Source organism: Pongo pygmaeus, chromosome 5 (assembly GCF_028885625.2).
Source record: "Pongo pygmaeus isolate AG05252 chromosome 5, NHGRI_mPonPyg2-v2.0_pri, whole genome shotgun sequence".
NCBI lineage: Eukaryota > Metazoa > Chordata > Mammalia > Primates > Hominidae > Pongo > Pongo pygmaeus.
Window position 1 is genome coordinate 110,856,266 of NC_072378.2, and position 27,052 is coordinate 110,883,317.

General features: G+C 41.8%; 1 protein-coding gene across 1 annotated transcript; it reads left to right on the forward strand.

The window, feature by feature from the left end:
- The first annotated feature begins 1,109 nt into the window (after positions 1 to 1,109).
- AMD1 (adenosylmethionine decarboxylase 1) lies at positions 1,110 to 21,669 on the forward strand. Its single transcript, XM_054493633.2, has 9 exons — positions 1,110 to 1,874; positions 13,444 to 13,530; positions 14,807 to 14,933; positions 16,204 to 16,306; positions 18,116 to 18,158; positions 18,254 to 18,398; positions 18,691 to 18,783; positions 18,867 to 19,022; positions 19,431 to 21,669. Exons 1-9 carry the CDS (start codon positions 1,765 to 1,767, stop codon positions 19,569 to 19,571), a joined length of 1,005 nt encoding a protein of 334 aa, XP_054349608.1. The 5' UTR covers positions 1,110 to 1,764; the 3' UTR covers positions 19,572 to 21,669.
- Positions 21,670 to 27,052: the final 5,383 nt, after the last annotated feature.

Consider the following 27,052-nt stretch of genomic DNA (forward strand, 5'->3'; position numbering starts at 1 on the left):
ACAGAGCGAGACTCAGTCTCAAACAAACAAAACATGGCAAGAGTAGTTTATGTACCTAGCTCACAACATAGCTTCTTTCAACAGGTTTCACGGAGACACGTGAATCCACGTTCTTGTAAGACAAGTGCTATTCTACAGAGTATCTAGAGTGCAAACCCAAACCATGTCTTTTTCAGTGGATTTTTCATGTTGACATCATCTTATTTCACTTTGGGGAAAGTTCTTTTCTAAGGATGATAGCGAAAAGTCCTTTTGTCTTGTGACAATAGCAATTTTTACGTCAGCTTGGGTTTTTTCCTCCCATATTTCCAAGTAAAAGTCATAACTTTGTTACCACAGTTTTGCCATCTGAGGTTAAACTGTTTGACCATGGCTTGACGACTATTTTATACTTAACATTTATAAAATATTAGACTGATAGTTATTTAAGTTACCACCAGTGATAGCTCTGGAATCCCTGTTTTATTAATTTCCAGGTAAATCCTTCTTAAGCACATGGGAAGATAGCACTGTAAATTTTGGGGGGTAAGGAGAACCTCCATCAATTAATACATCAGCTTGATAAAATTCAAAGAAAAACATGATCAAATAAGTTCAGATTACATTTAACACATTCAGTTTCTAGAAGTAGTTTTGCTGAATAAATTCCCACCAGTTGAGCTAATGGAGCAACGGAGTTGCCAGTGCTTCCCGGAGACTGCTGTGCTCAGCCAATTCGGAGGCATGGCGAGCCACACGGTGGGAGGTGGGTAGAGCTGGAGCCCTCCAAGGCTGGGCGCCACGTTGCTTTTCTCTTCTGAAATGGGAAGACAATGCTTCTGGCTATTGTATAAACCAGCCGAGGGCTGCATTCATTCGCACATCAGCCAAGGCGTGAGCAGAATTAAAGCGCCTTCTAATTCGACCCCTGGCAACGTGCGCGTCACGGACAAATGTTTAGTTTTAACGCCTGGCTGCGTTCGCCTTGGGAAAACACACTTTAAAGAATGGCCAAGTACCTCAGCTGTCGCGGTGAACTGCACAAGATTAAAACCACCACGCCAACCCAGCGCTGGCCACCGTCCCCGCTGAACCCCGGCAACACCCCTAAGGACCCACCCATGTTTTCTGCTAATCATTTTTTTTTTTCTAAACAGCTCTGCACAGCCTTTCCTCATTCCGTTCCCGCTCTCCCCACCCACTCTGCATTCGATCCGAGGTTTCTAGTCCCCAGCTGGACATCACAGCACCGACTCCCACTCAGGAGCCGGCCAGAGCCCGAGCCGCAGCGCAGTGGGCAGCTCCCCGCGCTCTCCGCCAGGCCCTCGGCCAGCCAGCCGCCACTCGGCCGCGAGTGATTGACAGGCGGCAGCAGCTATGGGCTGTGGAGGTGGGACAATGCGTCACTTCCTGGTCTTTTGGGGGAGCCGGAATATATAAGGGCAGTGCTCACGCAGCGCTCTCGCTTACACAGTATGGCCGGCGACATTAGCTAGCGCTCGCTCTACTCTCTCTAACGGGAAAGCAGCGGAATACAAGAGACTGAACTGTATCTGCCTCTATTTCCAAAAGACTCACGTTCAACTTTCGCTCACACAAAGCCGGGAAAATTTTATTAGTCCTTTTTTAAAAAAAGTTAATATAAAATTATAGCAAAAAAAAAAAAGGAACCTGAACTTTAGTAACACAGCTGGAACAATCCGCAGCGGCGGCGGCAGCGGCGGGAGAAGAGGTTTAATTTAGTTGATTTTCTGTGGTTGTTGGTTGTTCGCTAGTCTCACGGTGATGGAAGCTGCACATTTTTTCGAAGGGACCGAGAAGCTGCTGGAGGTTTGGTTCTCCCGGCAGCAGCCCGACGCAAACCAAGGATCTGGGGATCTTCGCACTATCCCAAGGTGGGTCCCTCGCTGACATCCGGGCCTGGAGGCTGTCGCCGCCGCCAAGGCACCAGCCACGGGTGGGGCCCGAGATCCCTCAGCTTTCAGGTGGGGGCAGGTCTGCGGCCGGGGGTCGCTTCGGCGGCCTTGGAAGGTGCGCGGTTTGGGGGAGAGCGGCCATGTCCACGCGCCGGAGCCGGCTTCTCCCGCCGTAGTTGCCGCGCCTGGCATTGCCCTGGGGGAGGGGAGGAGGCAGGCGCGGCCGCGTGCTCAGGTAACGTCCCGCGCTGGGCGGCGGGCGGCGCGGCCCGGGGTGGTTTTGCGGCCCGCGCCTCCGGACATTCCCCTCCGTAGTAGCTGGCGGCAGGGGCCCCAGGTGGGGGTCGGGGGCGCCTGCGCGGGTTGCCTCCGGCAGGTGTGGCTCGGCGGGCTTAGTCAGGCGCTAATTCGGGCGTGCCCGCTTCGGGGAATGGAGGGCGGGAGCGGCGCTCGTTCTTGCCTCGGGCGCGGATAGGAGGGGCCCTCCCGGCCTTGTCTAAGGGGCTGGCGAACAGGCCTCCCACCCGCGGCGGCCGCGGGCAGCATGTGGCGTTCGGGCGGCGGGGATTGGGCGGGAGCAGTTATGTCGCAGTGGCGGGGCCCCACCGCTGCCCTAACGTGCTCTGTGCCAGAGCCTTTTCGGGGCGGCTGGGCAGACGGCGCAGTCCCCGGGGCCGCCCTCTACACGGCCGCTGAGCCCGCCGAGGGCTGCTCCCCAATCTCTTGACCTTGTGTTGTGTAACCTGCTACGGAGCCGGCGGAGCGGAGCGGGAGAGGTGCGGGTGGAGGGAGGCCCGCCTGCCCCAGGACATAATGCCTCTAATGCCTTAAGCTTGAGCAAAGGAATCTGGGGCCCACTCCCACTGCGGGCCGTCACGCGAGAGATACTTGGGCCGACCGCGCCGAAGAGGCGTTTTAGTTGTTATTGCTGTGGAAATCCATGCTTATATAAAAGCCTAGAGATCCCGTGGATGCTTGGGCCTTGTTCCTGGCGGCGGTCGCACCGGTGGCCCACCCATGGCCTTCCTAGGCCCTGCCACCGGATCCCCGGCTCCTCTGCGCACAAGTGCGGCTAGGGTGGCGGTGCAGCTGAGTAACCGGCGTGGCCAGCTTCATTGAGAGGCGGCGACCAATGGGCTCCTGGGCCGGACTCAGAGCCTGGCCCCAGGGTGCGGACCAATGGGCGTTTTAGGAATGTTAGCTGTTCTTGGAGCTGTCCCTTGACAAAAAGCAACTGGAAAAGGGAATCCAGGCAGACACGTGCTACCGAGACTTTAAGGCACGATGGGAAACTCGGTTTCTAGCAGTATATCTTGAACGATTCCGTTGTAGAAAAAAATACTAGTGATAGCTAAAATGTCACACGTCTCATTTTTTCAAGCTTCGTGTGACACTTAAAATGTCTATAGCGCTTACTACGTGCCAGGGTCACGTGTAGATTATAGGAAGCGGAGTTTGGTCATGGAGAAGCTGAGTATTTCCTTCATTTCACAGATGAGAAAGATGATATTTGTGATAGGCGTTTGGTGAAACGATTGTGATCAGGATAATTAACTTAGAAAATCTTGGCAAGGAAAAACTAATGGGTAAGAACAGTCCTAGAAAACGAGTAACAAGTTGTCACTTTGGCTTTTTAAATGTTTGAGCCCTTAAATAATAGTAAGTACATGTTCTTAAAGGGAAGAAGGTTTTGTTCTCCCCAAGTTCTTGGCGGTTTGGCTATTTAGAGCTTCCTGAGTCAAAGTGGAGAGAGGAGGAAGAGGCTTTTTACAAAGCAGCCTGCTTTCTTTAAATGTTTAAGAACCCTTTTTACTTTGTACTTTAATTAGCCCAAATTGTTTTACTGCTCCAGTGTGGCTCTTAAAATCATGGCCAAAGTTAAACTTTGAAGGACAAAATATTCCCTTGTGTAGATGATTTAGTGCCATCCATTTTGTGGGCATGTAACATTCATTGAACAACTACTGGTAGTATACTGCCACATTGTAACTGTTGTAGATAAAGCAAGTTAAGCAAGAACTGAAAAATCTGTTGATTTAACTAAGGTCCCGTGATAACCTTCGTTGGAACATTTTTCAGTGACCACTCAAGTGGTTAGGTTATTTACCAGGATCTGAAAAAAAGCCTGAAATAGTAGGTGTTCCTTGAATCACCTAAAATGAACAGCCTAGCAAAGAGAGTATCATGGATGGAGTCTGGTCTGTGGGGACATGGGGCCAGCCCCAGAGACCCCAGGGAAGGATAATCGGTCATCTAGAAGAATAAAGCATGACATGTTTTACTCAAATGACGTGATTAAGTGCATAGCCTCTGGAATAACAAGATTTGAATTCAAACAGCATTTAATAGCTGTGTGAGCTGTTTCCTCATCTGTAAAATGGAGACAATAATGGTACATAGCTCATGGAAGTTGTGAAGAATAAATAAGTTAATATTTTGTATGTAGTACTTAAAGTGTTATCTTTAACCCTTTAAAGGCGGGATCTCTCTATAGCCCAGGCTGGTGTGCAGTGGCAGGATCATGGCTCACTGCAGCCTTGACCTCCTGGGCTCTATTAAGATGTGAATAAACTAAAAGTAGGTTAAAAGATAACAGACTGAATTAAAATAAACAAATCTGTTTATAAAGCATAATAAACATAGGGACATAGAAACGATTAAGAGAGTGAAAGGCTTAAATGTCCAAAAAGAGCATTAGTATTGATGCTAAAAGGATAACAAGATAAGGATATTAGGGAGAAAAAAATCCTGGAAAAATAGCTTTCCAAAACTAACGCAAGAAGAAATGGAGAACCTAAAACAGTCCTAGAACACCTAAATAACTTGAATCAGTCAATAATCTAGGCCTAGATGGTTTCACTGGAGTGTTCTGTGTAATTCAAGGGAGAAAATATCCAACCTTTTTCACACATTCTTCTGGGAAACAACATACTTCCCTCGGTTTTCTCATCCCAAAGTCTGAAATATTTTTTTCTCCTACACGATATTTACCTTTCTTATTTAGATCAGCAATCCATCTGGAATTGATTTTGTGTGTGATGTGAGGGAATAGAATTCACTTTAAACAAACTTGGCTCATCAGTCCAAGCTTTAATGCCAAGTTAAGCTGGAATCCTTTCTGAATGTACACCTTTTTACAAAACACTGCTTCCCTCTTGTAGACCATTTAAGATAATTTATCTTAAGTGAACAAATTATGTATACTGAGAAATTTAACAAAGAAAAATCTTTTATGATATAGCTTGGGTTAAACAATACTGTTGGAGAAAAGCAGCAGTCTAGGTATATCCAGATGAATAAAGGACAATTAAGGGAGAGGCAGTTTCTTAGGGGTAACCTGCAGTTTTCTCTGATTTTTCAGATTTTAGGGATGTTGAATAAAAATCAGTGACCGTTTAAAAAATGGTTTAGTTGTTGGATCAAAGTGCTGTAACAAACAAAAACCTTTTATATAAGAAATGGCAGCTGTAGGGAGGCTGAGAGTAGTAAGGAGGAAATCTGTTAGAAAATAGAAAATTTTGCTGAGAAAAGAGTGATTTTTCAGGACTGGAAATCCTATTACTGTGCTTTACTCAGATTTTATAAACTAAAACATAATTTTTAGTAAAGGATTGGGGCAGTTGCAAAGATAGTCATACCTCACCTTAACTTTTCCCAAACTCATGACTTACTTGACTACATCATTATGCAGTATTATTGCAATATCAATAATTTACGTTGAAGGAATTTACAAACCATTGCCAAAAAACCTTTTAGTGTAATGTTTCAGAGTAGAAATGCTTCCTACTAAAGAATAAAGCTCGTTACATTCCTCCCAGCAGTTTGAAAAAGGTTTCATGGCTGGGCTTGGTGGCTCATGTCTAATCCCAGCACTCTGAGAGGCCAAGGAGTTTGAGAACTCAGTCTGGGCAACATAGTGAAATCCTGACTCTACAAAAAAAATTGAAAAATTATCTGTGCGTGCTGGTCCATCCTGGTGCATGTCTGCAGTCCCAGCCACTCAGGAGGCTGAGGTGGGAGGATTTTTTTGAGCCATTGGGGGATCGAGGCTGCAGCGAAATGAGATTGCACCAGTGCGCTCCATCTGGTGACAGAGTGAAACCCTGTCTCAACAACAACGAAAATATTTCAACTGTTGTTTACAAACCATGTATCTTTATGAAGCACATGTTGAAAGTAGCAGAAAACTGAGAGGAGTATCCCGATTTGGGGTAAAAATTTGAGATAGAATAGCAATAATGTGATTATAATAGGTTCATATCTTTGAACAAAAGGAGGAGACTTATTTCTCAGGGTATCTGAATTCACTGCCCCAGGAAGGCATCCTCAGAATCTAACTTCTGGTCAGTCCAGCTTTACTCAAGAATGATCTGGTTTTAGGATGCCTTTTACCTAAAGACTGCTTACTACCTGGGGTAGAGGCACCCTGATGAATGTACTGTAATGAGAGTCTCTAAAACAGACCTAAAAATATGAGGTAAGAGCAGAATTGAGAAGCTGCAGTGACTTTGGATAAATTACACGAACTCTGAAACCAGCTGGTTTTACATTAGGAAGTAATGAGTAATCTAATGACCTGGAAGCTTTTCAAATAAAAATTTGCAGGCATCATCCTCAGAAAGTGTCTGACCTAACTGGGTATTGGAATAGCATCTATGTATTCAGTTTCCAGGTGATTAGAGCATAACCCTGCACTAATGGGATCCTTCTGTATTTAAGTCCTTTGTCTTTTTTTTTTTTGGACAGTCTCAGTCACCCAGGCTGGAGTGCAGTGGTGCCATCTCAGCTCACTGCAACCTCTACCTCCCAGGTTCAAGTGATTCTCCTGCCTCAGCCTCCCTAATAGTGGGTACTACAGGTATGCGCCACCATGCCTGGCTAATTTTTGTATTTTTAGTAAAAGACAGGGTTTCACCATGTTGGCTAGGCTGGTCTTGTACTCCTGACTTCAAGTGATTGAGCCATCGCCCCTGGTCTCTTTGTCCATTTTTTAATCACTTTTTTTGTTGAGTTGTGTGTAGGTGTTTCTTTTACTTTGGATATTGACCCCTTATGAGGTGACTTGCAAGTATTTTATCCTGTAGGTTGTCTTTTCACTCGTTTCTTTTGATGTATAGAAATGTTTACATTTTAGATTTTCAAGTTCCATTTGTCTGTTTTTTATTTTATTGTATGTCATATCCAAGAAATCATTGCCAAATGTAATGCCCTGAAGCATTTACCCTATGTAGTCTTCTAGGAGTTTTATTCACTGTTAATGTTTAGGTCATTGATCCATTTTGAGTTAATTTTTGTTTATGATGTAAGGTAAAAGTCCAACTTAATTTTGTTTGCATGTGGACATCCATTTTTCCCAGCACCATTTGTGGAAGAGATGTTTTTCCCTGTTACGTAGGCTTGGGACTCTTGTTCAAGATACTTGAGCTCAGTCATTTACTTCTTTTTTTGAGACACACTTGTCTTGCTCTGTCTCCCAGGCTGGAGTGCAATGGTGTGATTTTTGGTGCACTGCAGCCTCCGCCTCCTGGGTTCAAGTGATTCTCCTGCCTCAGCCTCCCGAGTAGCTGGGACTACAGGCCTGCACCACCACACCTGGCTAATTTTGGTATTTTTAGTAGAGACGGGGTTTCGCTATGTTGGTCAGGCTGGACTTGAACTCCTGACCTCAAGTGATCCGCCTGCCTTGGGCTCCCAAAATGCATTTAATCAGGCGACATAGAGAAGTCTTGTTATAATATAATTATCTTGTTGCTGTAGACATTCCTAAGTTCTATTTTTATTAGACCTCAGCCTCTAAGAAAATGTTTTAAATATAAAATGTGGCATGCCACTAAAGTGTTGTTTTTCAGACATACAATTTGTGTGCTGTTATTAATATAGAACATCTATTTTTCTTTGGGATCATTTATTATGATCTCTGATTATATTTAATATTTTAGTATCTAGTTTTTAAGTGAAATTAGGGTATCTCAACCTCAGCATTCTTGACATTTTGGTTCAGATAATTCACTGTTGTCAGTGACTATCCTGTTAATTATACCGTGTGTAGCAGTGTCCCTGGCCTCTATCCACTGCATGCTGGCAACACCACCACCACCCTAGTTGTGATAAAAAATGTCTCCAAATGTTGCCACATGTCTTCTGGGTGGCAAAATTATTACAAGTTGAGAACCACTGAGTTAGATCAAAGAGGTGGCATTTAAGATGAGAAAAAGGAATTCAAATCAGGAAATACTCAATCTACATATTTCTTTGTGTTTTATAAGCACCTAAGAATTGTGTGCTTCGGGCCAGGCATGGTGGTGCATGCCTGTAATCCCAAATCCCAGCACTTTGGGAGGCTGAGGCGGGTGGATTGCTTGAGGTCAGGAGTTCGAGACCAGCCTGGCCAACATGGTGAAACACCTTCTCTACTAAAAATACAAAAAAAAAATTAGCCTGACATGGTGGCAGATGCCTGTAATCCCAACTACTCTGGAGGCTGGGGCAGGAGATTTGCTTGAACCTGGGAGGCGGAGTTTGCAGTGAGCTGATAGCGTACCACTGTACTCCAGCCTAGGTAACAGAACAAGACTCCATCTCAAAAAAAACGAAAATTGTGTGCTTGAATAGCTTTATAATAATTTCTAATGACTAGATCAGTATTATGTGATCTGTAATGTGAACAAATCCCAAAATCATGTTGCTGTCTTGCTTCTCTCTTGATTCTGCTTTATATCCATCAATTTGATTTATTGACTCTTTAAACAGCAAGGATTGCCAAATAGATCAGTTTTATAAATAGTTTATAATAGACTAGTGTTTCAAAGTCTCAGGGTGTAGTATACTTGGGAATGAAGCAGAGACAAGACCACCATCACTACTGAGCCTGATAAAACATTCTAGCTTAATACTATCTTTTTTATTTTTGACACACAGTCTCACTCTGTTGCCCAGGCTGGAGTGCAGTGGCATGATCTTGGCTCACTGCAGCCTGATTTAGAAAATGGCTCTGTCGACTGTATAAAGCACTTTGTCTTTTCCATCATTAATTTGATCAGAAAGCAGACCACTGAAAACCTTTCCTCCAAAACAAGAGTCAGCAAACTTTCTGTAAAGGACTAGAGAGTAAATTTGAAATTTTGCAAGGCAGACAGTCTGTGTTGCAATTACTTAGCTCTGCCCTTATAGGGAGAAAATAACCATAGTCAATGTATAAATGAATGGGTGTGGCTAGGTTCCAGTAGAGCTTTATTTACAAAAGCAGGCCATTTTTTCCCACAGAAATGTGATAGAAATAATTTGTGCTGAAATTTTCAGCTGTTGCAGTTTTTCACCTCTTTTATGTACATGTATAGCATTGTATTGACTTCTTTTTTCTTTCATCTATCTTGCCCTCTGATTTATTTTTCTTGAGCCTAGCAGCTCTGGTAAATGTCTTTATCATCACTAGGTTGATAGACAGTTTAACTGTTTGTCCTAGGTTGCTTGAAGTAATTGCTTTCTTTTGATACTATGAAAAATTCTGATTACTGGAGCATTACTATTTGTTGAGGAAAGGTTTGGATGGAGAATTTTATTAACTGATGATGAGTGAGTGTAAGAGCATTTTGAAGCCAATGGGTTGGCATGTGCCTGTAATCCTAGCACTTTGGGAGGCTGAGATGGGAGGATCTCATTAGCCCAGGAGTTTGAGACCAATCTGGGCAACATAGGGAGACCTCATCTCTACAGAAAAAATTAAAAATATATTAGTAAGGTGTAGTGATACATGCCTGTGGTCCCAGCTACTTGGGAGGCTGAGGTGAGAGGATCTCTTTGAGCGTGGGAGGCCAAGGCTGCAGTGAGCTGTGATTGTGCCATTGTTCTCCAGCCTGGGTGATAGTGAGACTGGCTCAGAAAACAAAAGGTTATTTCTCTCTGCCATTACAGAAGAAGCATGCTACACTGTCTTCTCTTATTAAAATGCAATTAATAAGCCCTGGACAGAATGCATTGTTGAGCAGCTATCCAAGGACTCTGAGAAGTAAATTTTAGCAGGTGAAATGGAGAAGAAAGCCAGAACTTTAAATTCCACTGAACCAGCAGTGAATTTCCTGTTTTTTTTTTTTCCTCTCCGGTATCTCCTCACTGATTTCTCCTGGGCTTGCCAGAAACCCAGAACTGAACAGTAGGGGCAGGCAAAAATAGTTCCAAGAAAGGCTCTCCAGTTCTGGTCTGCAAAGAAAGAATGAGAGGCCCCTTTGAATCAGAGTGGAGGAAATCTCTTTTTTGCTTTTTTTTTTTTTCTGTTCTGCTCCAATCCCCTTGTAGGCCTTTAGCAGCTGTGGCAGTTAGGCAGATGTCTAAAACAACGAGAGAAGGGAATCGTTTTTTGTTTGTTTGTTTGTTTGTTTGTTTTTGAGACAGAGCCTTGTTCTGTAGCCGGGGCTGGAGTGCAGTGGCATGATCTCGGCTCACTGCAAGCTCCGCCTCCCGGGTTCACACCATTTTCCCGCCTCAGCCTCCGTACTCAGCCTCACAGTATCTGTGCTACAAGTTGTAAGGGTGAATACTTTCTGTTTTAAGAGAGGGTCTTGCTCTGTTACCCTGGCTGGAGTGTAGTGTTGTGACCATGGTTCACTGCACCCTCCACCTCCTGGGCTCAAGCAAACTTACCACATCAGCCTACCGAGTAGCTGGGACTACAGGCCTGCACCACCACTCCCAGCTGCCTTTTTTCTTTTTAAGAGACTGGCTATTGCTCTGTTGCCCAGGCTGGTCTTGAACTTCTGGCCTCGTGATCCTTCCTTCTTGGCCTCTCTGAACCACAGTGCCTGGCCACAACAGCCTTTAAAAAAAGAGAAAACAAAAATAAGAAAGGAAAAGACTGTTATACTGTTTAGTTCAGCCATGGAACATGTTTAAAAGTCTTAATAGAAATGGTGAATATAACTGAGAAAGGGAGGGTGGGATTTGTTAGTGCGTCCAGTGGGTAAAAAGGAATATGTGCAAGAATAAGTTATAGTGGGAAGTCAGTAGGTGATGACTTAAACAGGTAGCATTATTGATGGACCTGAATTAGATAAGCTCTTAAAAAATCTGAAATTTTAATGCTTCTAATACTTAAATCATAGTGGGTATTTTTATTTACCTTCATATTCAGCAATGGGAGTCTTAATGGTAGATAATTTTTGCAAGGATTTTGTAAATTTATCTTAGTGAAGTGAAGCAGGATTTCATTCCCACGAGTAAAGTTTATTTTTTTGAGATGGAGTTTCACTTTTGTCACCCAGGCTGGAATGCAGTGGTGTGATCTCGGCTCACTGCAATCTCCATCTCCCGCGTTCAGTCTCCTGCCTCAGCCTCCAGAGTAGCTGGGATTACAGGTGCCCACCACTACGCCCAGCTAATTTTTGTATTTTTAGTAGAGATGGGGTTTCACCATGTTGGCCAGGCTGGTCTCAAACTCCTGACCTCAGGTGAGCCACTGTGCCTGGCCAAGTTTTTGTTGTTGTTTTTGTTTTGTTTGTTTGTTTTTGAGACGGAGTCTCCCTCTGTTGCCCAGGCTGGTACGCAGTGGCGAGATCTCAGCTCACTGCAACCTCCACCTTCATGGTTCAAGTGATTCTTCTGCCTCAGCCTCCGGAGTAGCTGGGATTACAGGCGTGTGCCACCACACAAGCCAGGGGTAATTTCAAGTGTTGTCACAGTATATGTCCCGCATATGTATTCTTTCCATATATGAACAAATTGTTAGCACCCTTTTTAAAGAACCTTAAAACTTTTTAGTAGCTCTTTTTAAAAAGTGGCCTAGTCATGTTATAGTCAAATACGGGAACTCAGCTCTGTAATCATTAGCAAGCCTAACACATTAAAGATTTTTGGATGGGTATTGGTACGCAGATGGGTCAGTAACAGTTTCTTATAGCAAAATGGTGAGACAGGCACAAAATTCTACCAGGCATGTTTGGTGTTGTGCTTGCTTTTTAATACAAACGAATAAAACATTTTGCTGTTGGATTTTGCTCAAAAGGTCTTATCTGGTTAACAAAGGATTTGCCAGCTGGGCACGGTGGCTCACGCCTGTAATCCCAGCACTTTGGGAGGCCGAGGCAGGTGGATCACCTGAGGTCAGTAGTACGAGACCAGCCTGGCCAACATGGTGAAACCCTGTCGCCACTAAAAATACAAAAATTAGCCAGGCATGGTGGCACGTGCCTGTAATCCCAGCTGCTTGGGAGGTGGTGGTTGCAGTGAGCAGAGATCATGCCACTGGACTCCAGCCTGGGTGACAGAGCAAGACTCAGTCTCAAAAAAAAAAAAAAAATTGCCATTTTTGTGAGTATAGAGCAATGGCCTATCAGAAATCATAGGGCTTAAAAATTTTTCTTCTTTTTTTAAAGACTAGGGTATTGCTCTATCGCCCAGCCTGGTCTCAAACTCCTGAGCTTAAGCCATCCCAAACTCCTGAGCTTAAGCTAGAATTACAGGCGATTCTCCTGCCTCAGCCTCCTGAGTAACTGAGATTATAAGCACCTGCCACCACGCCCGGCTAATTTTTGTATTTTTAGTAGAAACAGGGTTTCACCATGTTGGTCAGGCTGGTCTCAAACTCCTGACCTCAAGTGATCCACCCGCCTTGGCCTCCCAAAGTGCTGGGATTACAGGCGTGAACCACCAGGCCCGGACTAAAATATATTTCTGGCAAACAGCTGGGCATGGTGGCACATGGCTCTGGTTCTAGTTACCTGAGAGACTGAGGCAAGAGAATTGCGTGAGCCTGGGAGGTCAAGGCTGAAGTGAGCTGTGATTGCACCACTGCACTCCAACCTGGGCTACAGAGTGAGACCCTGTCTCAAAAAATAATAATAGTCTGTCATGTTAAGCTGTTCCATGGAATTACATTGTCTTTTTATAATGGGCACACTAATGAAAGAATGAACACTTTCCTAATTCTATTCTCAGGCAAATTAGGACTAGTTTCTTCATGTCCATATGACCTTCATTGCTATGGTTGCTTATACTGCACATTTCCTGTTAAATGGGCTTTCTCATTGCATTTGGAGAGCGGCGTAGTATTCCCAAAATCTTCTAGGTATGCTTGTAATTGGCAAAGTCATTCCAGTTTTTTGTGAGTGCTGTAAGAGTAACATCACTCACTGTCCAGACAGATAGGCTTTTAAATTTCTATGCCAATTAGATTGGTAAAATTATGCTCTTCTTTAAGTGTTTCTTAAGGTTAAAAATCTGTACATTTTATAGACAAAGTATCCCATTGAATTTCTATAATCATTGATTAGTTATGGTTTACCTTAGTTTATGTACCTTTGAACATTTTTTTGCCCTATTTTTCTTTTAGTAATTTGTAAATACATAGTATGATGACCAATTTTTGTTTCATATATAGCATAATATACCTATCATTTATCTGGATATGTCAATATAGATTATTTTGAAAGAAACTAAAAGTTGGTGTACAATATTAATTAAAAATGTGGTCTTCATGAGAAAAAGTCTGAGCTTTGTAATTTTTATGAGTAGGTGGGTACTATTGTGGATTAATCATAATTTTTTTGTTAAATGATAGATCTGAGTGGGACATACTTTTGAAGGATGTGCAATGTTCAATCATAAGTGTGACAAAAACTGACAAGCAGGAAGCTTATGTACTCAGGTAAGTCCTGTAAAACAAGTGTTAGGTAGCTAATTTCAGTCCTAATCATAATGTGAAACAGTTAAGTTCCTCTCAGTTGTAGTTCTGGGGATTTTTTTGTTTTGTTTTGTTTTTTGAGACGGAGTTTCACTCAGTTACACAGGCTGGAGTGCAATGGTGTGATCTCAGCTCACTGCAACCTCCGCCTCCTTGGTTCAAGCAATTCTCCAGCCTAAGCCTCCTGAGTAGCTGGGATTACAGGCACCCTCCATCATGCCCGGCTAATTTTTGTATTTTTAGTAGAGACGGGGTTTCACCATGTTGGCCAGGCTGGTCTTGAACTCCTGACCTCAGGTGATCCATCCGCCTCGGCCTCCCAAAGTGCTGGGATTATACACGTGAGCCACCGTGCCCAGCCTTTTTTTTACATTATTCTTAAAAATATGGTATAAAAGGAAACATGTAGTGTAACGTGGATGTTTCTAGGACATAGGTTTTGAAGCCTCACCGGACAGTTTAAGGTGGTTGCCATCTTTTCCTCCCAATTGGTAAAGAAGGACCTCTTAATCAGAAGTTCAGGCAAAGGGAAGGTTAGCTTCTCTATACAAATACAGTTGTCTAATTGATATATAAAAGCATATCACCTTTTTCATAGTTGCAGAGTTAATTTATTCAATAAATACTTTGAATGCTTATAGTATATATTGTGATGGGCCTTGCAGGGGGATACTGGACTAAACAGCTCCAGCCCCCCCGCCCCCCCCACTTTTTTTTTTTCCTGAGGCGGAGTCTCAGTCTGTCCAGGCTGGAGTGCATTGGCGCAATCTCATCTCACTGCAACCTCTGCCGCCCAGGTTCAAGCGATTTTCTTGCCTTAGCCTCCCAAGTAGCTGGTATTAACAGGCGCCTGCCACCGTGCCCAGCTAATTTTTGTATTTTTAGCAGAGACGGGGTTTCATCATCTTGGCCAGGCTGGTCTTGAACTCCTGATGTGGTGATCCACCTCAGCCTCCTAAAGTGCTGGGATTACAGGTGTGAGCCACCGTGCCTGGCCTCTTTTTTTTAAACTAAGTTTATATTACAAATATATGAATGTTTATCAAAATGCTTACCATGTGCCAAGCCCTGGGGATGTTTTGTATACTAGAAAAAGAAAAGAATAATGTATTACTTGCTTCCTTGAGATCCTAATATTTAAAAGTACTAGCCAAAATTGTAAATGATAATTAAATTGGTTGATTGCACCGTAAGTAGTACGTTAGTATTGTTATAATATTGTGACTTTTTTCAACTGCAGTGAGAGTAGCATGTTTGTCTCCAAGAGACGTTTCATTTTGAAGACATGTGGTACCACCCTCTTGCTGAAAGCACTGGTTCCCCTGTTGAAGCTTGCTAGGGATTACAGTGGGTTTGACTCAATTCAAGTAAGTAAGCAAACATTTAAATATTTTTTTCAGGCATAAGTGTTAGAGTTCTTATCCTGTAATATGCGAAGTAAATAAGTTTATATACTTACTGCCTTTGTTACAATGCATGCAAACACGTGGTAAGGTGTTCATAAGGAAGAGATCTGATTCTCAAGAACAGCAGAAAATATGAAGGAAGCAGAGAATGAGTTAGGATGAAATTCAAATGGGAGAAAGAAAAGAAGCCAGACACTTCCAGTAGTTAATTTCTTAACATGGCTACTTATAATAATAGAGAGATCGTAAGAAAAGAAAAAGCAAGAAAAATGTCATTACCGAAATTGTCCAGTCTTCATAATGAAGTTAGGTTGAAGAGCAACAGTCAGTATTGAGTTAAATTCTCATACTTTTCAAGAACTAAGGTGTTTTTACCTAGGGTATAATTTTCTGATTAGCAGTTGTTACATTTTATTTATTTATTTTTTATTTTTATTTTTTGAGATGGAGTTTCGCTCTTGTTTCCCGGGCTGGAATGCAATAGCACAATCTCAGCTCACTGTAATCTGCGCCTCCCAGGTTCAAGCGATTCTCCTGCCTCAGCCTCCCAAGTAGCTGGGATTACAGGTGCCCACCACCATGCCTGGCTAATTTTTTTTGTATTTTTAGTAGAGACGGTGTTTCACCATGTTGGCCAGGCTGGTCTCTTTGCTCCTGACCTCAGGTGATCCACCCGCCTCAGTCTCCTAAAGTGCTGGGATTGCAGGCGTGAGCCACTGCACCCGGCCTGAATTTTAATCTTTAACTTCATAAGGAAAGGATGGATTGTCATTAGTACTCAATACAGTTTTTGTTGTTACAAATTGATCCTTGTAAAAAATCTAAAGCAATGTGTGCTTAACTGATGCTTAAAACTAATATGTTATTCCCCCCCAAATTTTTGCTTATATGACTGTTAATAAGCTCAGTTTAGGAACTACTGTTCTAGAAAGGAATATACTTGTTGTTAATAGTTGTTATGACCCATCATCACTAGACTGGGCTTTCTTAAAAAAAAAAGAGAGAGAGAGATAGGGCCTCAGTATGTTGCCCAGGCTGGACTCCTGGGCCAAGTGATCCTCCCGCCTCCTCATAGTGAGACTACAGGCATATGCTACCATGTCCAGCTAAAATTTGAGTTTTGATTTTGCCGAGTTTTGATATGTGGAAAGTAGCTGATTAGCTTGGAAAAGTGATAGAATTCTACATCTAAAAGTTATCTTTTTTTTCTTTCTTTTCTTTTTTAATAAAGAGCTTCTTTTATTCTCGTAAGAATTTCATGAAGCCGTCTCACCAAGGGTACCCACACCGGAATTTCCAGGAAGAAATAGAGTTTCTTAATGCAATTTTCCCAAGTAAGTTTAAATAAAATATAAACCTATTGTCTTCTTAAAGATAGAAAGTGCAACCTCTCAGAGATCTTTCTATATGAGAGCATACGTATGCAGATATAGCATTCTACACACACTAATACTTGCTTTTCTTGTGGGTTTTTTGGTTTGTTTTAGACAGGGATCTCATTCTATCACCCATGCTGGTGCAGTGGTGTGATCACAGCTCACTGCAGCCTCAACATCCCAGGCTCAAGTGATCCTCCCACCTTAGCCTCCCAACTAGCTGGGGCTACGATGCGCACCACCCAACCTGGCTAGTTTTTTTTTAATTTTTAGTAAAGACGAGGTTTTGCCATATTGCCCAGGCCGGTCTTGAATGCCTGGGCTCAAGGGATCTACCTGCCTTGGCCTCCCAAAGTGCTAGGATTACAAGTGTGAGTTACTGCACCTGGTCCATATTTACTTTGACTTGGATGTTTTAGGAGTACAGTAGTGATCTTTATATAGCCTCTAATTCAAAATATGCAGAATTTATAAAGAGCATTAAAATATCAGATAAAATATTTTTAGCTTAATAGCTTATTGCAAATTATGTATACACATGTACTTGTAAAAATAATTGTGTATCATAAATCAGTGCTGTTTAAATGATGGAATTTTAAAATCTAGAATTGATCACCTGCCACCTCTGGTTTTTCATATAGCATAGAGAGAGTTCATCTTCATCTGGCCAGTCACTCTACTTTGTGTCTCACTCAGTGGTTCTTTTTGCGTTTTTGTTTGAGACAAGTTTCACTTTGTCTCCCAGGCTGGAGAGCAGAGGCATCATTATAGCTCACTGCATTGTCAAACTCTTGAGTTCAAGCACCCAGCTAATTTTTATTTTATTTTTAGTAGAGACGGAGTCTCGCTGTGTTGTCCAGGCTGGTCTTGAACTCCTGCCCTCTAGCAGTCCTCCAGCCTCAGTGGTTCTTAACATATAGATCATAATGTCCTTTGACAATATGAAGAAGGATATGATTCCCTTCAGAAAAATGCCTAGTGCTCTGCTCCAGCATTTTATATAATAATTGACCTGGCTTTTTAAAATTGCACAGTGTAAATGAGTGTTTCTTGAATGAAATTTCGTAAGGGTTTCTTTCATCCATTTACTAAGCTTTTATTTATAGAGGTCAGGGAACTAAAGGTTATCTGATAACATCCTTACTTCCTAGATAAGGCTGAAAACCTAAGATAATTTAGTAACTTTGCACAAAGTCGCTCATAAGCATGAAAATCAAACTTAGCACATCTAATATGAAACCAAACCAGGCTAATCAGAGTGTTGGGTATTTACTGCAAATATCCACGAAGTCAGTCGATCCTGCTTATCTGGGAATTCACCTACTGTTTCCATTCCTTTCACTGATGACATTTCTTTTTTCTTGAGATGGTGTCTCGCTCTGTCACCCAGGCTGGAGTGAAGTGGCATGATCTTGGCTCACTGCAACCTCCGCCTCCCGGGTTCAAGCAGTTCTCCTGCCTCAGTCTCCCAAGTAGCTGGGATTATAGGTGTGTGCCAACATGCCCAGCTAATTTTTGTATTTTTAGTAGCGATGGGGTTTCATCATGTTGGCCAGGCTGGTCTCGAACTCCTGACCTCAAGTGATTTGCCCACCTCTGCCTCCCCCAAAAGGGGTGGGATTACAGGCTATTATGCCCGGTCCACTGATGGATGACATTTCTAATAAGTGGCAAGTAGTATCATTCTGCTTATTGTGGAAGGGTGGTAACAAACCATCCTATTAAATGGTTGTGTTATATTTATTTTGCGTTCTCTTCCCTCAACAGATGGAGCAGCATATTGTATGGGACGTATGAATTCTGACTGTTGGTATGTTTAATGCAATTTTGTGGATTTTTCTTGTCCTATGTAAGATTTAAACTGCCAATTGTCATTTTTAGGAAGTATTTTTAACTTTTATTTAGGTACTTATATACTCTGGATTTCCCAGAGAGTCGGGTAATCAGTCAGCCAGATCAAACCTTGGAAATTCTGATGAGTGAGCTTGACCCAGCAGTTATGGACCAGTTCTACATGAAAGATGGTGTTACTGCAAAGGATGTCACTCGTGTAAGCATTTTTAGTAATAAATTGTTGCTGGATTCTTCTGCATGGGGACTAAATTTTATTTTTCATTCTTCAACTTTTAAGTTCAGGGTAACAAGTGCAAGTTTGTTACATAGGTAAACTTGTGTCATGGGGGTTTGTCGTACAAAGTATTTCATCACCCAAGTGTTAAGCCTAGTACCCATTAGTTATTTTTCCTGGTCCTCTCCCTCCTCCCACCCTGGGACTAAATTTTGGACTCATTTGAAGTTTATTTGTCAAACCTTTGTTAAACTCGGTCTTTTTTCCCCCCCAGGAGAGTGGAATTCGTGACCTGATACCAGGTTCTGTCATTGATGCCACAATGTTCAATCCTTGTGGGTATTCGATGAATGGAATGAAATCGGATGTGAGTAGTTATATATTGCTTCAATAATTATTTAAATGTGTAATAGTCTTTCCATTCTTAACACTGTGAACTTTTTCTCTCAGGGAACTTATTGGACTATTCACATCACTCCAGAACCAGAATTTTCTTATGTTAGCTTTGAAACAAACTTAAGTCAGACCTCCTATGATGACCTGATCAGGAAAGTTGTAGAAGTCTTCAAGCCAGGAAAATTTGTGACCACCTTGTTTGTTAATCAGGTAATTTTATATTTTATTACTAATCAGGTTATTGGATTTTTAAAATCTTAAAGGAAATGAGACAGTGAGGCCTAAGATGTATTCTGAGATAGCACATATACCAGCCACTCAGATATCCAGAAGTAATACTGTTTGAGGTTACTGGTAGCTGAGAAGCTTTGTTTCATTAGACCTCTGTCAGTCCTTGTTTTCTGTCTAGCCAAACTGATGGGTTCCTCCTGTCCTGCTATTGACAGGCCTGGTGGGAGGAACCATAAGATGCCCTGGTCCCTCCAGCACATAAGAAGGCAGCTAAAAAAACTCAGATGTCTTAGTTTCATTAAGATAAAAGTCTGTCACTTAACTGTTTTGGTTGAAAATACTTCTCTGGATTACAAACACTAACGGTTATTTAATTTTTTCCCCCAGAGTTCTAAATGTCGCACAGTGCTTGCTTCGCCCCAGAAGATTGAAGGTTTTAAGCGTCTTGATTGCCAGAGTGCTATGTTCAATGATTACAATTTTGTTTTTACCAGTTTTGCTAAGAAGCAGCAACAACAGCAGAGTTGATTAAGAAAAATGAAGAAAAAACGCAAAAAGAGAACACATGTAGAAGGTGGTGGATGCTTTCTAGATGTCGATGCTGGGGGCAGTGCTTTCCATAACCACCACTGTGTAGTTGCAGAAAGCCCTAGATGTAATGATAGTGTAATCATTTTGAATTGTATGCATTATTATATCAAGGAGTTAGATATCTTGCATGAATGCTCTCTTCTGTGTTTAGGTATTCTCTGCCACTCTTGCTGTGAAATTGAAGTGCATGTAGAAAAAACCTTTTACTATATGAAACTTTACAACACTTGTGAAAGCAACTCAGTATGGTTTATGCACAGTGTAGTATTTCTCCAAGTATCATCCAAAATTCCCCACAGACAAGGCTTTCGTCCTCATTAGGTGTTGGCCTCAGCCTAACCCTCTAGGACTGTTCTATTAAATTGCTGCCAGAATTTTACATCCAGTTACCTCCACTTTCTAGAACATATTCTTTACTAATGTTATTGAAACCAATTTCTACTTCATACTGATGTTTTTGGAAACAGCAATTAAAGTTTTTCTTCCATGAATTGAGTCCTTAAGAAAATGATTCCAGTTACTCATTTTGCATATTTGCTATTTTAACAGTATTGGACCCTGCATTTGTAGTCCTTTGATTTCTTCCCTCTCCCTGGTGTCTCCCCCAAGACCCCAAATAAAGCAATACACTGTTAACACTGTCGGTTTATATACTAATTCTATACCCCAGATGGGGAATGGGGGAGATGGTCCCTGGGCTTAATATTCTTTAAAGGGCCTGGGAATTTAGCCTCTCTTTTATTGTAATGTGCTCTTTTGGAAAATAGTTGATTAGCAGGGAAGACCCAGAGTTGTAGATTGAGATTAGGGTGTACTGGCTGAACTGTGGAAAACATACAATTCTGTGTTCCTCAGTAAATGAGATTAGCGTCTAATGAGTAGTACGCCTTTACTAACTTAGTAGTAGTATAAAATCATTTTTATTTAGTTAATTACCAGAGAGATTTAGCATAATTTTGTTCTGGATTCAGTAAATCAAGTCAGCTTGGATCATTCACCTTAACTTTTCCTTTAGCAGCCATTTCCACTAGTTTCCATTAAGTAGTGTTCTATAAACTTTGATCCAAAGCAGAATCAATGTCTTTTCCATCTTGTGACTTAAAGTTCTGTGACTGTGATGCATGTGAGTGTTCTGACTTCATCTGTTCCTCTTAACTACGGTGTTTCCCTCACCATGGCATTCATAGGATGAAATGAATGACTGCCCAGAATGAGAATTTGTCCATATTATTCAGATAAACATCATAAAGCAGAATACATGAATAAATAAGTAGAATATGAATAAATAAGTAGAATAATAAAATTCCAAAATACTCAATGGGAAATGAGTAGTAATATAGGCTTTCAAGAGTTGGTACCTTTTAGCCATATTTGCAGATACTCTGGGATTTTAGGGAACTGAGAAAACAGCAAAGTTGACTAAATTTTATATTTCTTGTCCTCTAAATATTTTGATAATTTCTGGATTGATGCAGTGATGTTTTTGTTCCTTCCGTATTTATAAATGAAACACCTTTTTTTAGTGTTTCTAAACCTAAAATCTACTTGGTTTGAAATCAAGTGGTTGGAACACTGTTTGACTTTTATTTGAAGCATGTTGTTGATTGAAAATTTCATTGAGGAAGTTTTCAATCAGTGTGATCAGTTTGATTCTGTAATGAGCACAGCACCTAATATTTTGAGGAGCTCTGTTTTGAGGACCAATGCTTAAGGTGGACTTTGTTCGTAAACAATATCCCAATAGATTTGTTGACTTGAGGTCTGGTTTGGTTTTGGTTTTTTTGTTTTGTTTTTGTTTTCCTAATAGAATTAAGAATTCTAATGTTGAAAAACTGCACAGATTTTTATGGGACAAAGCCTAGAAAAGAGAAATGTAGATTGAATCATAATCTAAATCATGGTGTGATAGAAGAGGGAAAGTTTTGGTGCCATAATTTCTCCTTTCACTGGTGTTGGACTTAAATCAGTTGAAATGTATTTCTGTACCACAATTTACGCTTCAGTAAAAGTTTAATTGTCTAGTGACATTCAGAAACTTTTCTGTTGCCCTGTTTTTTAAAGTAGCCTACTTGACCAAATACTATATATCTGAAGTTTAAATCAATACAACAATGTGTATTTATGAGTTTGGAGTTAGAAGTTTAAAAGTGTTAGGTCCCAACCTTTATTATAGACTAGACTCTTAAAACATTGGTTGAGGATGATCAAACTCAAATAAGTTTCCTTATTCCATTAATGGTTATTTCTATTAAGTAGAAAAAAATTTATAACCTTGATCATTTTATTATTTTTAACTTAGGATCTTGTTCTGTTGTCCAGGCTGGAGTGCAGTGGCTGTTCACAGGTGCGATCATAGCATACTGCTTCCTTGAACTCCTAGGCTCAAGTAGTCCTGCTGCAGCTTCCCAAGTAGCTGGGAATGCAGGCTTCTGCCATCACACTTGGCGTTGTCATTTTCTTTATTTGGTAACATTTTAGTTCTACAGTCAAATATGTAATAAGCTGAAAATCTTATGAAAATGTATATTCTGATCTTATAATATGCTTCAGTTGGAAAATATTTCAATTTTCATTAAAAACAGATGGTGTTCCTAGAAAAGCAAAATATTACATATCTGTGCAATATGTAATTCACAAGATTCATTTGCCAAAAACAGGTGAGTGAATTTGGGGGTTCATTAGTAAGCAGTCAGCAAGTTTCTGTCATGGACACGTAAGTGGAAATGTGATACTGTTTTATTCTCCTGGATGGACAATTGTGATTGATTTTTTGGGTTCCGGGCTTCAGGCTTTGCAATCTCATCTTTGCCCTTCCTCTGGTCATAATGGAAGAGGTGCTGTTAATTTGGATTCCATCCTTTCCTGCTTTCAGAGACTGTCCTGTGATTTCCTAAAACATTTCCATTAGTTTGTTTGAATTTTCTAATTTTCTTCCCTTAGGGCCCTCCACAGGCCTCTGTGCTAGTGCCTTGAATGATGGCAAGTGTCCAAAAAAATTTTTTTTTTTCTTTTTAAGACGTTTTTGTTCTGTCACCCAGGCTGGAGTGCAGTGGCGTGATCTCGGCTCACTGCAACCTCCACTTCCCAGGTTCAAGTGATTCTCATGCCTCAGTCACCCAAGTAACTGGGACTACAGGGATGTGCCACCACAGCCGGCAAATTTTTGTATTTTTAGTAGAGACAAAGTTTCACCATGTTGGCCAGGCTGGTCTTGAACTCCTGTCCTCAAGCAATATGCCCACCTTTGCCTCCCAGCGTATTGGAATTACAGGCATGAGCCACTGCGCCTGGTCAGGTGTCCAAATTCTTACTCCAAAACTGAACTTTGGACTGGGCGCCATGGCTCACACCTGTAATGCCAAAAGTTGGGGAGGCTGAGGTGGGAGGACTGCTTGAGGCCAGCCTGAGCAACACAGGGAGACCCTGTCTCTACAATAAATAAAAGGAACTTGAGGTTGTAATGAGCTGTGATTGCACTTTTACTCTAGCCCGAGCAAAAGTGAAACCCTGTCTCAAAAGCAAAAATCATGACTTGTGCAATAGCCACCATTTTCCTGGATTCTTAACAGAACTCTGTGGTGAAATTCGAAACACAAAGCTAGAGGTATGTGACTTCAAGTTGGTAAGAAAACCATCAAACAGACTTGTCAAGGGATGTCTGATAAATTGTTGGATATATGGCCTAGGGGCCCAGACAATAGATATTAGATTTGTAAACATCTTAATACGGAGGGTGTGTGTGTGTGTGTGTGTGTGTGTGTTTTGAGACGGAGTCTCACTGTGTCGCCAGGCTGGAGTGCAGTGGTGTCATCTTGGCTCACTGTAACCTCCACCTCCCGGGTTCAAGTGATTCTCCTGCCTCAGCCTCCTAAGTAGCTGGGATAACAGGCACAACACCACCACGCCCGGACAGTTTTTTGTAATTTTAGTAGAGATGGGGTTTCATCATCTTGGCCAGGCTGGTCTGGAACTCCCGACCTCAGATGATCCGCCCGCCTCGGCCTCCTACAGTGCAGGGATTACAGGCATGAGTCACTGCGCCCAGTTTTAACATGGAGAATTTTCAAACCTACAAAGTAAACAAAATGGTACACTAAACCTTTATATACAAGTTTCAACAACACCATTCTAGTTAGGCATACCTGTCTACTAACTACCTGCCCTTTTTAGATAAAATTTATTTAAATTGAAATACATAAATCCGGCTGGGCGCAGTGGCTCACGCCTGTGATCCCAGCACTTTGGGAGGCCGAGGTGGGTGGATTACCTGAGGTCAGGAGTTCAAGACCAGCCTGGCCAACATGGTGAAACCCTGTCTCTGCTAAAAATACAAAAATTAGCTGGGAGTGGTGGCGCATGCCTGTAGTCCCAGCTACTCAGAAGGCTGAGGCAGAAGAATCACTTGAACCTGGGAGGCTGAGGTTGCGGGGAATCGAGATTGTCACTGCACTCCAGCTTAGGCGACAGAGTGAGACTTAGACTTCATCTCAAAAAAAAGAAATTACATATATATATACACATCTAAGCTATAATGTTGGTAAGTGGTTCTCCACCCACACCTTACCAGGACAAAAGGAGCTCACTTACTCTACCCAGGCAATTAAGCAATCTCCCACTACCACCAAGCTCAGTTGTTTTCATCATAGACTAGGGTTCATTTTTATTTCCTTCCCTGGAGCTTTGTAATTCTTTCAGCATAAACATTGTTGAGGTTCAACAGTCCTTATTGCTGAGTAGGACTCCATTGTATGAATATACTATAATTTGTTAATCTGTTTTACTGTTAGTGAACATTTTATTGGTTTCTAGTTTTTGGCAAGTGTGAGTAAAGCTGCTATGAACATTTGCACACAAATATTGTGACTTCTGGGCATGTCGTGGTATCTTGTGGTTTCAGTCTGCATTTCTCTGACTAATGAACATGTTCTCATGTGTTTATTGGCCATTAATATGTCTTTGAGTGTATTTTTAAATTAGGTTCGTTTTTATTACCAAGTTATAGGAACTCTATGTATTTTGAATAAAATTCCTTGTCAGTTATTTTGCAAATATTTTCCCCATTGTGTCTTGACTCTTGATTTTTTTATAGTGTTTTGAGCAGAAGTTTCCACTGGAGTCTTAATTTATCAATTTTTAAATGGACTTTTTCTAAATAAATCTGCCTACCTCCAGATTGTTATGGTGGTATTGTTTTCTTATAAAATGTTTAAGCTTTTATAGTTAGGTCTATTATCAATCTCAAGTAAGTTTTTGTAGTGATGTAGGGTAGGGCTTGAGGTTCATTTTTCTCCCCCCATCAAGTTATTCTAACACTGTGGGAAAGATTCTTTTCTCCATCCATTTCTGGAGTGTATTCTCACTTTTGTTTTTTGTGGGTTTTTTTTTTTTTTTGAGACACAATCTTGCTCTGTTGCCCAGGCTGGAGTGCAGTGATGCAATCTTGGCTCACTGCAACCTCTGCCTCCCAGGTTCAAGCAATCCTTCTGCCTCAGCCTCCCGAGTAGCTGGGGCTACGGGCATACGCCACCATGCCCGGCTAATTTTTGTATTTTTATTAGAGATGGAGTTTGGCCATGATGGCCAGGCTGGTCTTGAACTTTTGGCCTCATGTGATCTGCCTGCTTCAGCTTCTCAAAGTGCTGGGATTACAGGCGAGAGCCACTTTGGGTGTGTCCAGAAGGCACCTGGCCTTCTGGAGTGTATTCTCTTTCATTGATCCACTTTTATCTGTCCACGTGCCCATACAATACTGATTGCTGAGCTTTAAAGTCTTGAAGTCAAGTGGTCTACTTTTGTTACGTTTGTAGATTACTTTGTCCTTTAGACGCTGATATAAATATGACAATAAACCTGTCAGTTTCAATTTTTTTAAAAGCCTGAGGGGATTATTAAGTTGAATTGTTTTGTTTTGTTTTGTTTTTTTATATACAGTTTTGCTCTTGTAGCCCAGGCTGGAGTGCAAAGGTGCGATCTCGGCTCACTGCAACCTCCAATTCCCGGGTTCAAGTGATTCTCCTGCCTCAGCCTCCCGAATAGCTGGGATTACAGGCCCCTGCCACCATGCCTGGTTAATTTTTGTAATTTTAATAGAGACGGGGTTTCACCATATTGGCCTGGCTGGTCTCGAGCTCCTGGCCTCAAGTGATCTGCCTGCCTCAGACTCCCAAAGTGCTGGGATATCAGATGTGAGCCACCATGCCGGGCCACCTTTAGCATTTTAGATGTAAGAGATACTGAGATGAAGTGTGCAAAACATGGAGAATGGATGCTGGTTAGTTAATGTGGTCTTAAGTGTTATGCAATTATATACAACTACATAAAACTACATGGGCTGGGTGCGGTGGCTCAAACCTGTAATCCCAGCACTTTGGGAGGCCAAGGCGGGAGGATCACCTGAGATCAGGAGTTTGAGGCCAGTCTGGCCAACATGGTGAAACCCCATTTCTACAAAAATACAAAAATTAGCCGGGCGTGGTGGCACATGCCTGTAGTCCCAGCTACTCAGAAGGCTGAGGCAGGAGAATCGCTTGAACCCGGGAGTTGGAGATTGCAGTGAGCCGAGATTGCACCACTGCACTCCAGCGTGGGTGACAGAGCAGGACTCTGTCTCAAAATACAAAAAGTACATGAATGTTTAGTCAAAAATAACTGGATGAGTATGAATTAAATGCTGGTCTTACTGGTAGATGCTGAGAATACAAATAGAAATGAGCTGAATTTTCTGACCCTTGGAGGAGGTCTAGTCTCTACTTGTAGAGGAAATAGATGTGTTAACAACATGAGAAGTTATAGAAGCATGTACAGAGGAGAGCCTCTGCCCTGGGAGTTTAGAAAAGGTTTACAGGAGGGGTCATCTTTGACATGACTGAAAAAAATCCACAAGATGACAAGTAAGGATGTGGTATTCTAACGCAGATCTTTTTATCCGGGGGGAAACAAACAAAAAAACAGTGAATTCCATGCTCTACAAACCGTATGTGATTGGTGTGGGGAGTGGAGACAAGAAATGAGTTAAGATAGGATTGTGGTAGATGCTATGCTGCCACACCAAGATCACCCCAAGGACTAAGGTCTTTATTCTTTTACTTACCAGGAGTATTGGTTACTAGCAGCTCACAGCCAGGTCCCTCTCTAGAAACTTCTCAGCAAAAAGTTTCTGTATAAGAACAAAAATACTTGAATAAATTTCAAGTATTTGAAGTAGTTAGGGGAAAATTTAAAAGACCAAAAATGTAGTGCTGATGCAGCTTACAATGGGATTGCAGAAAGTTAGTTTGGAAGCCAGGAGGCCAGTTAGACTAGAGAGGTAAGAAATGTTAGGGCTGGCATGTGGAAGTGGCAGGGACAGAAAAGGAGTAAAGGGTAGACCTAGAGTTTCTGGCCTCATTCCGCTGACAATTCAGGAGAGGAAGGAGGAT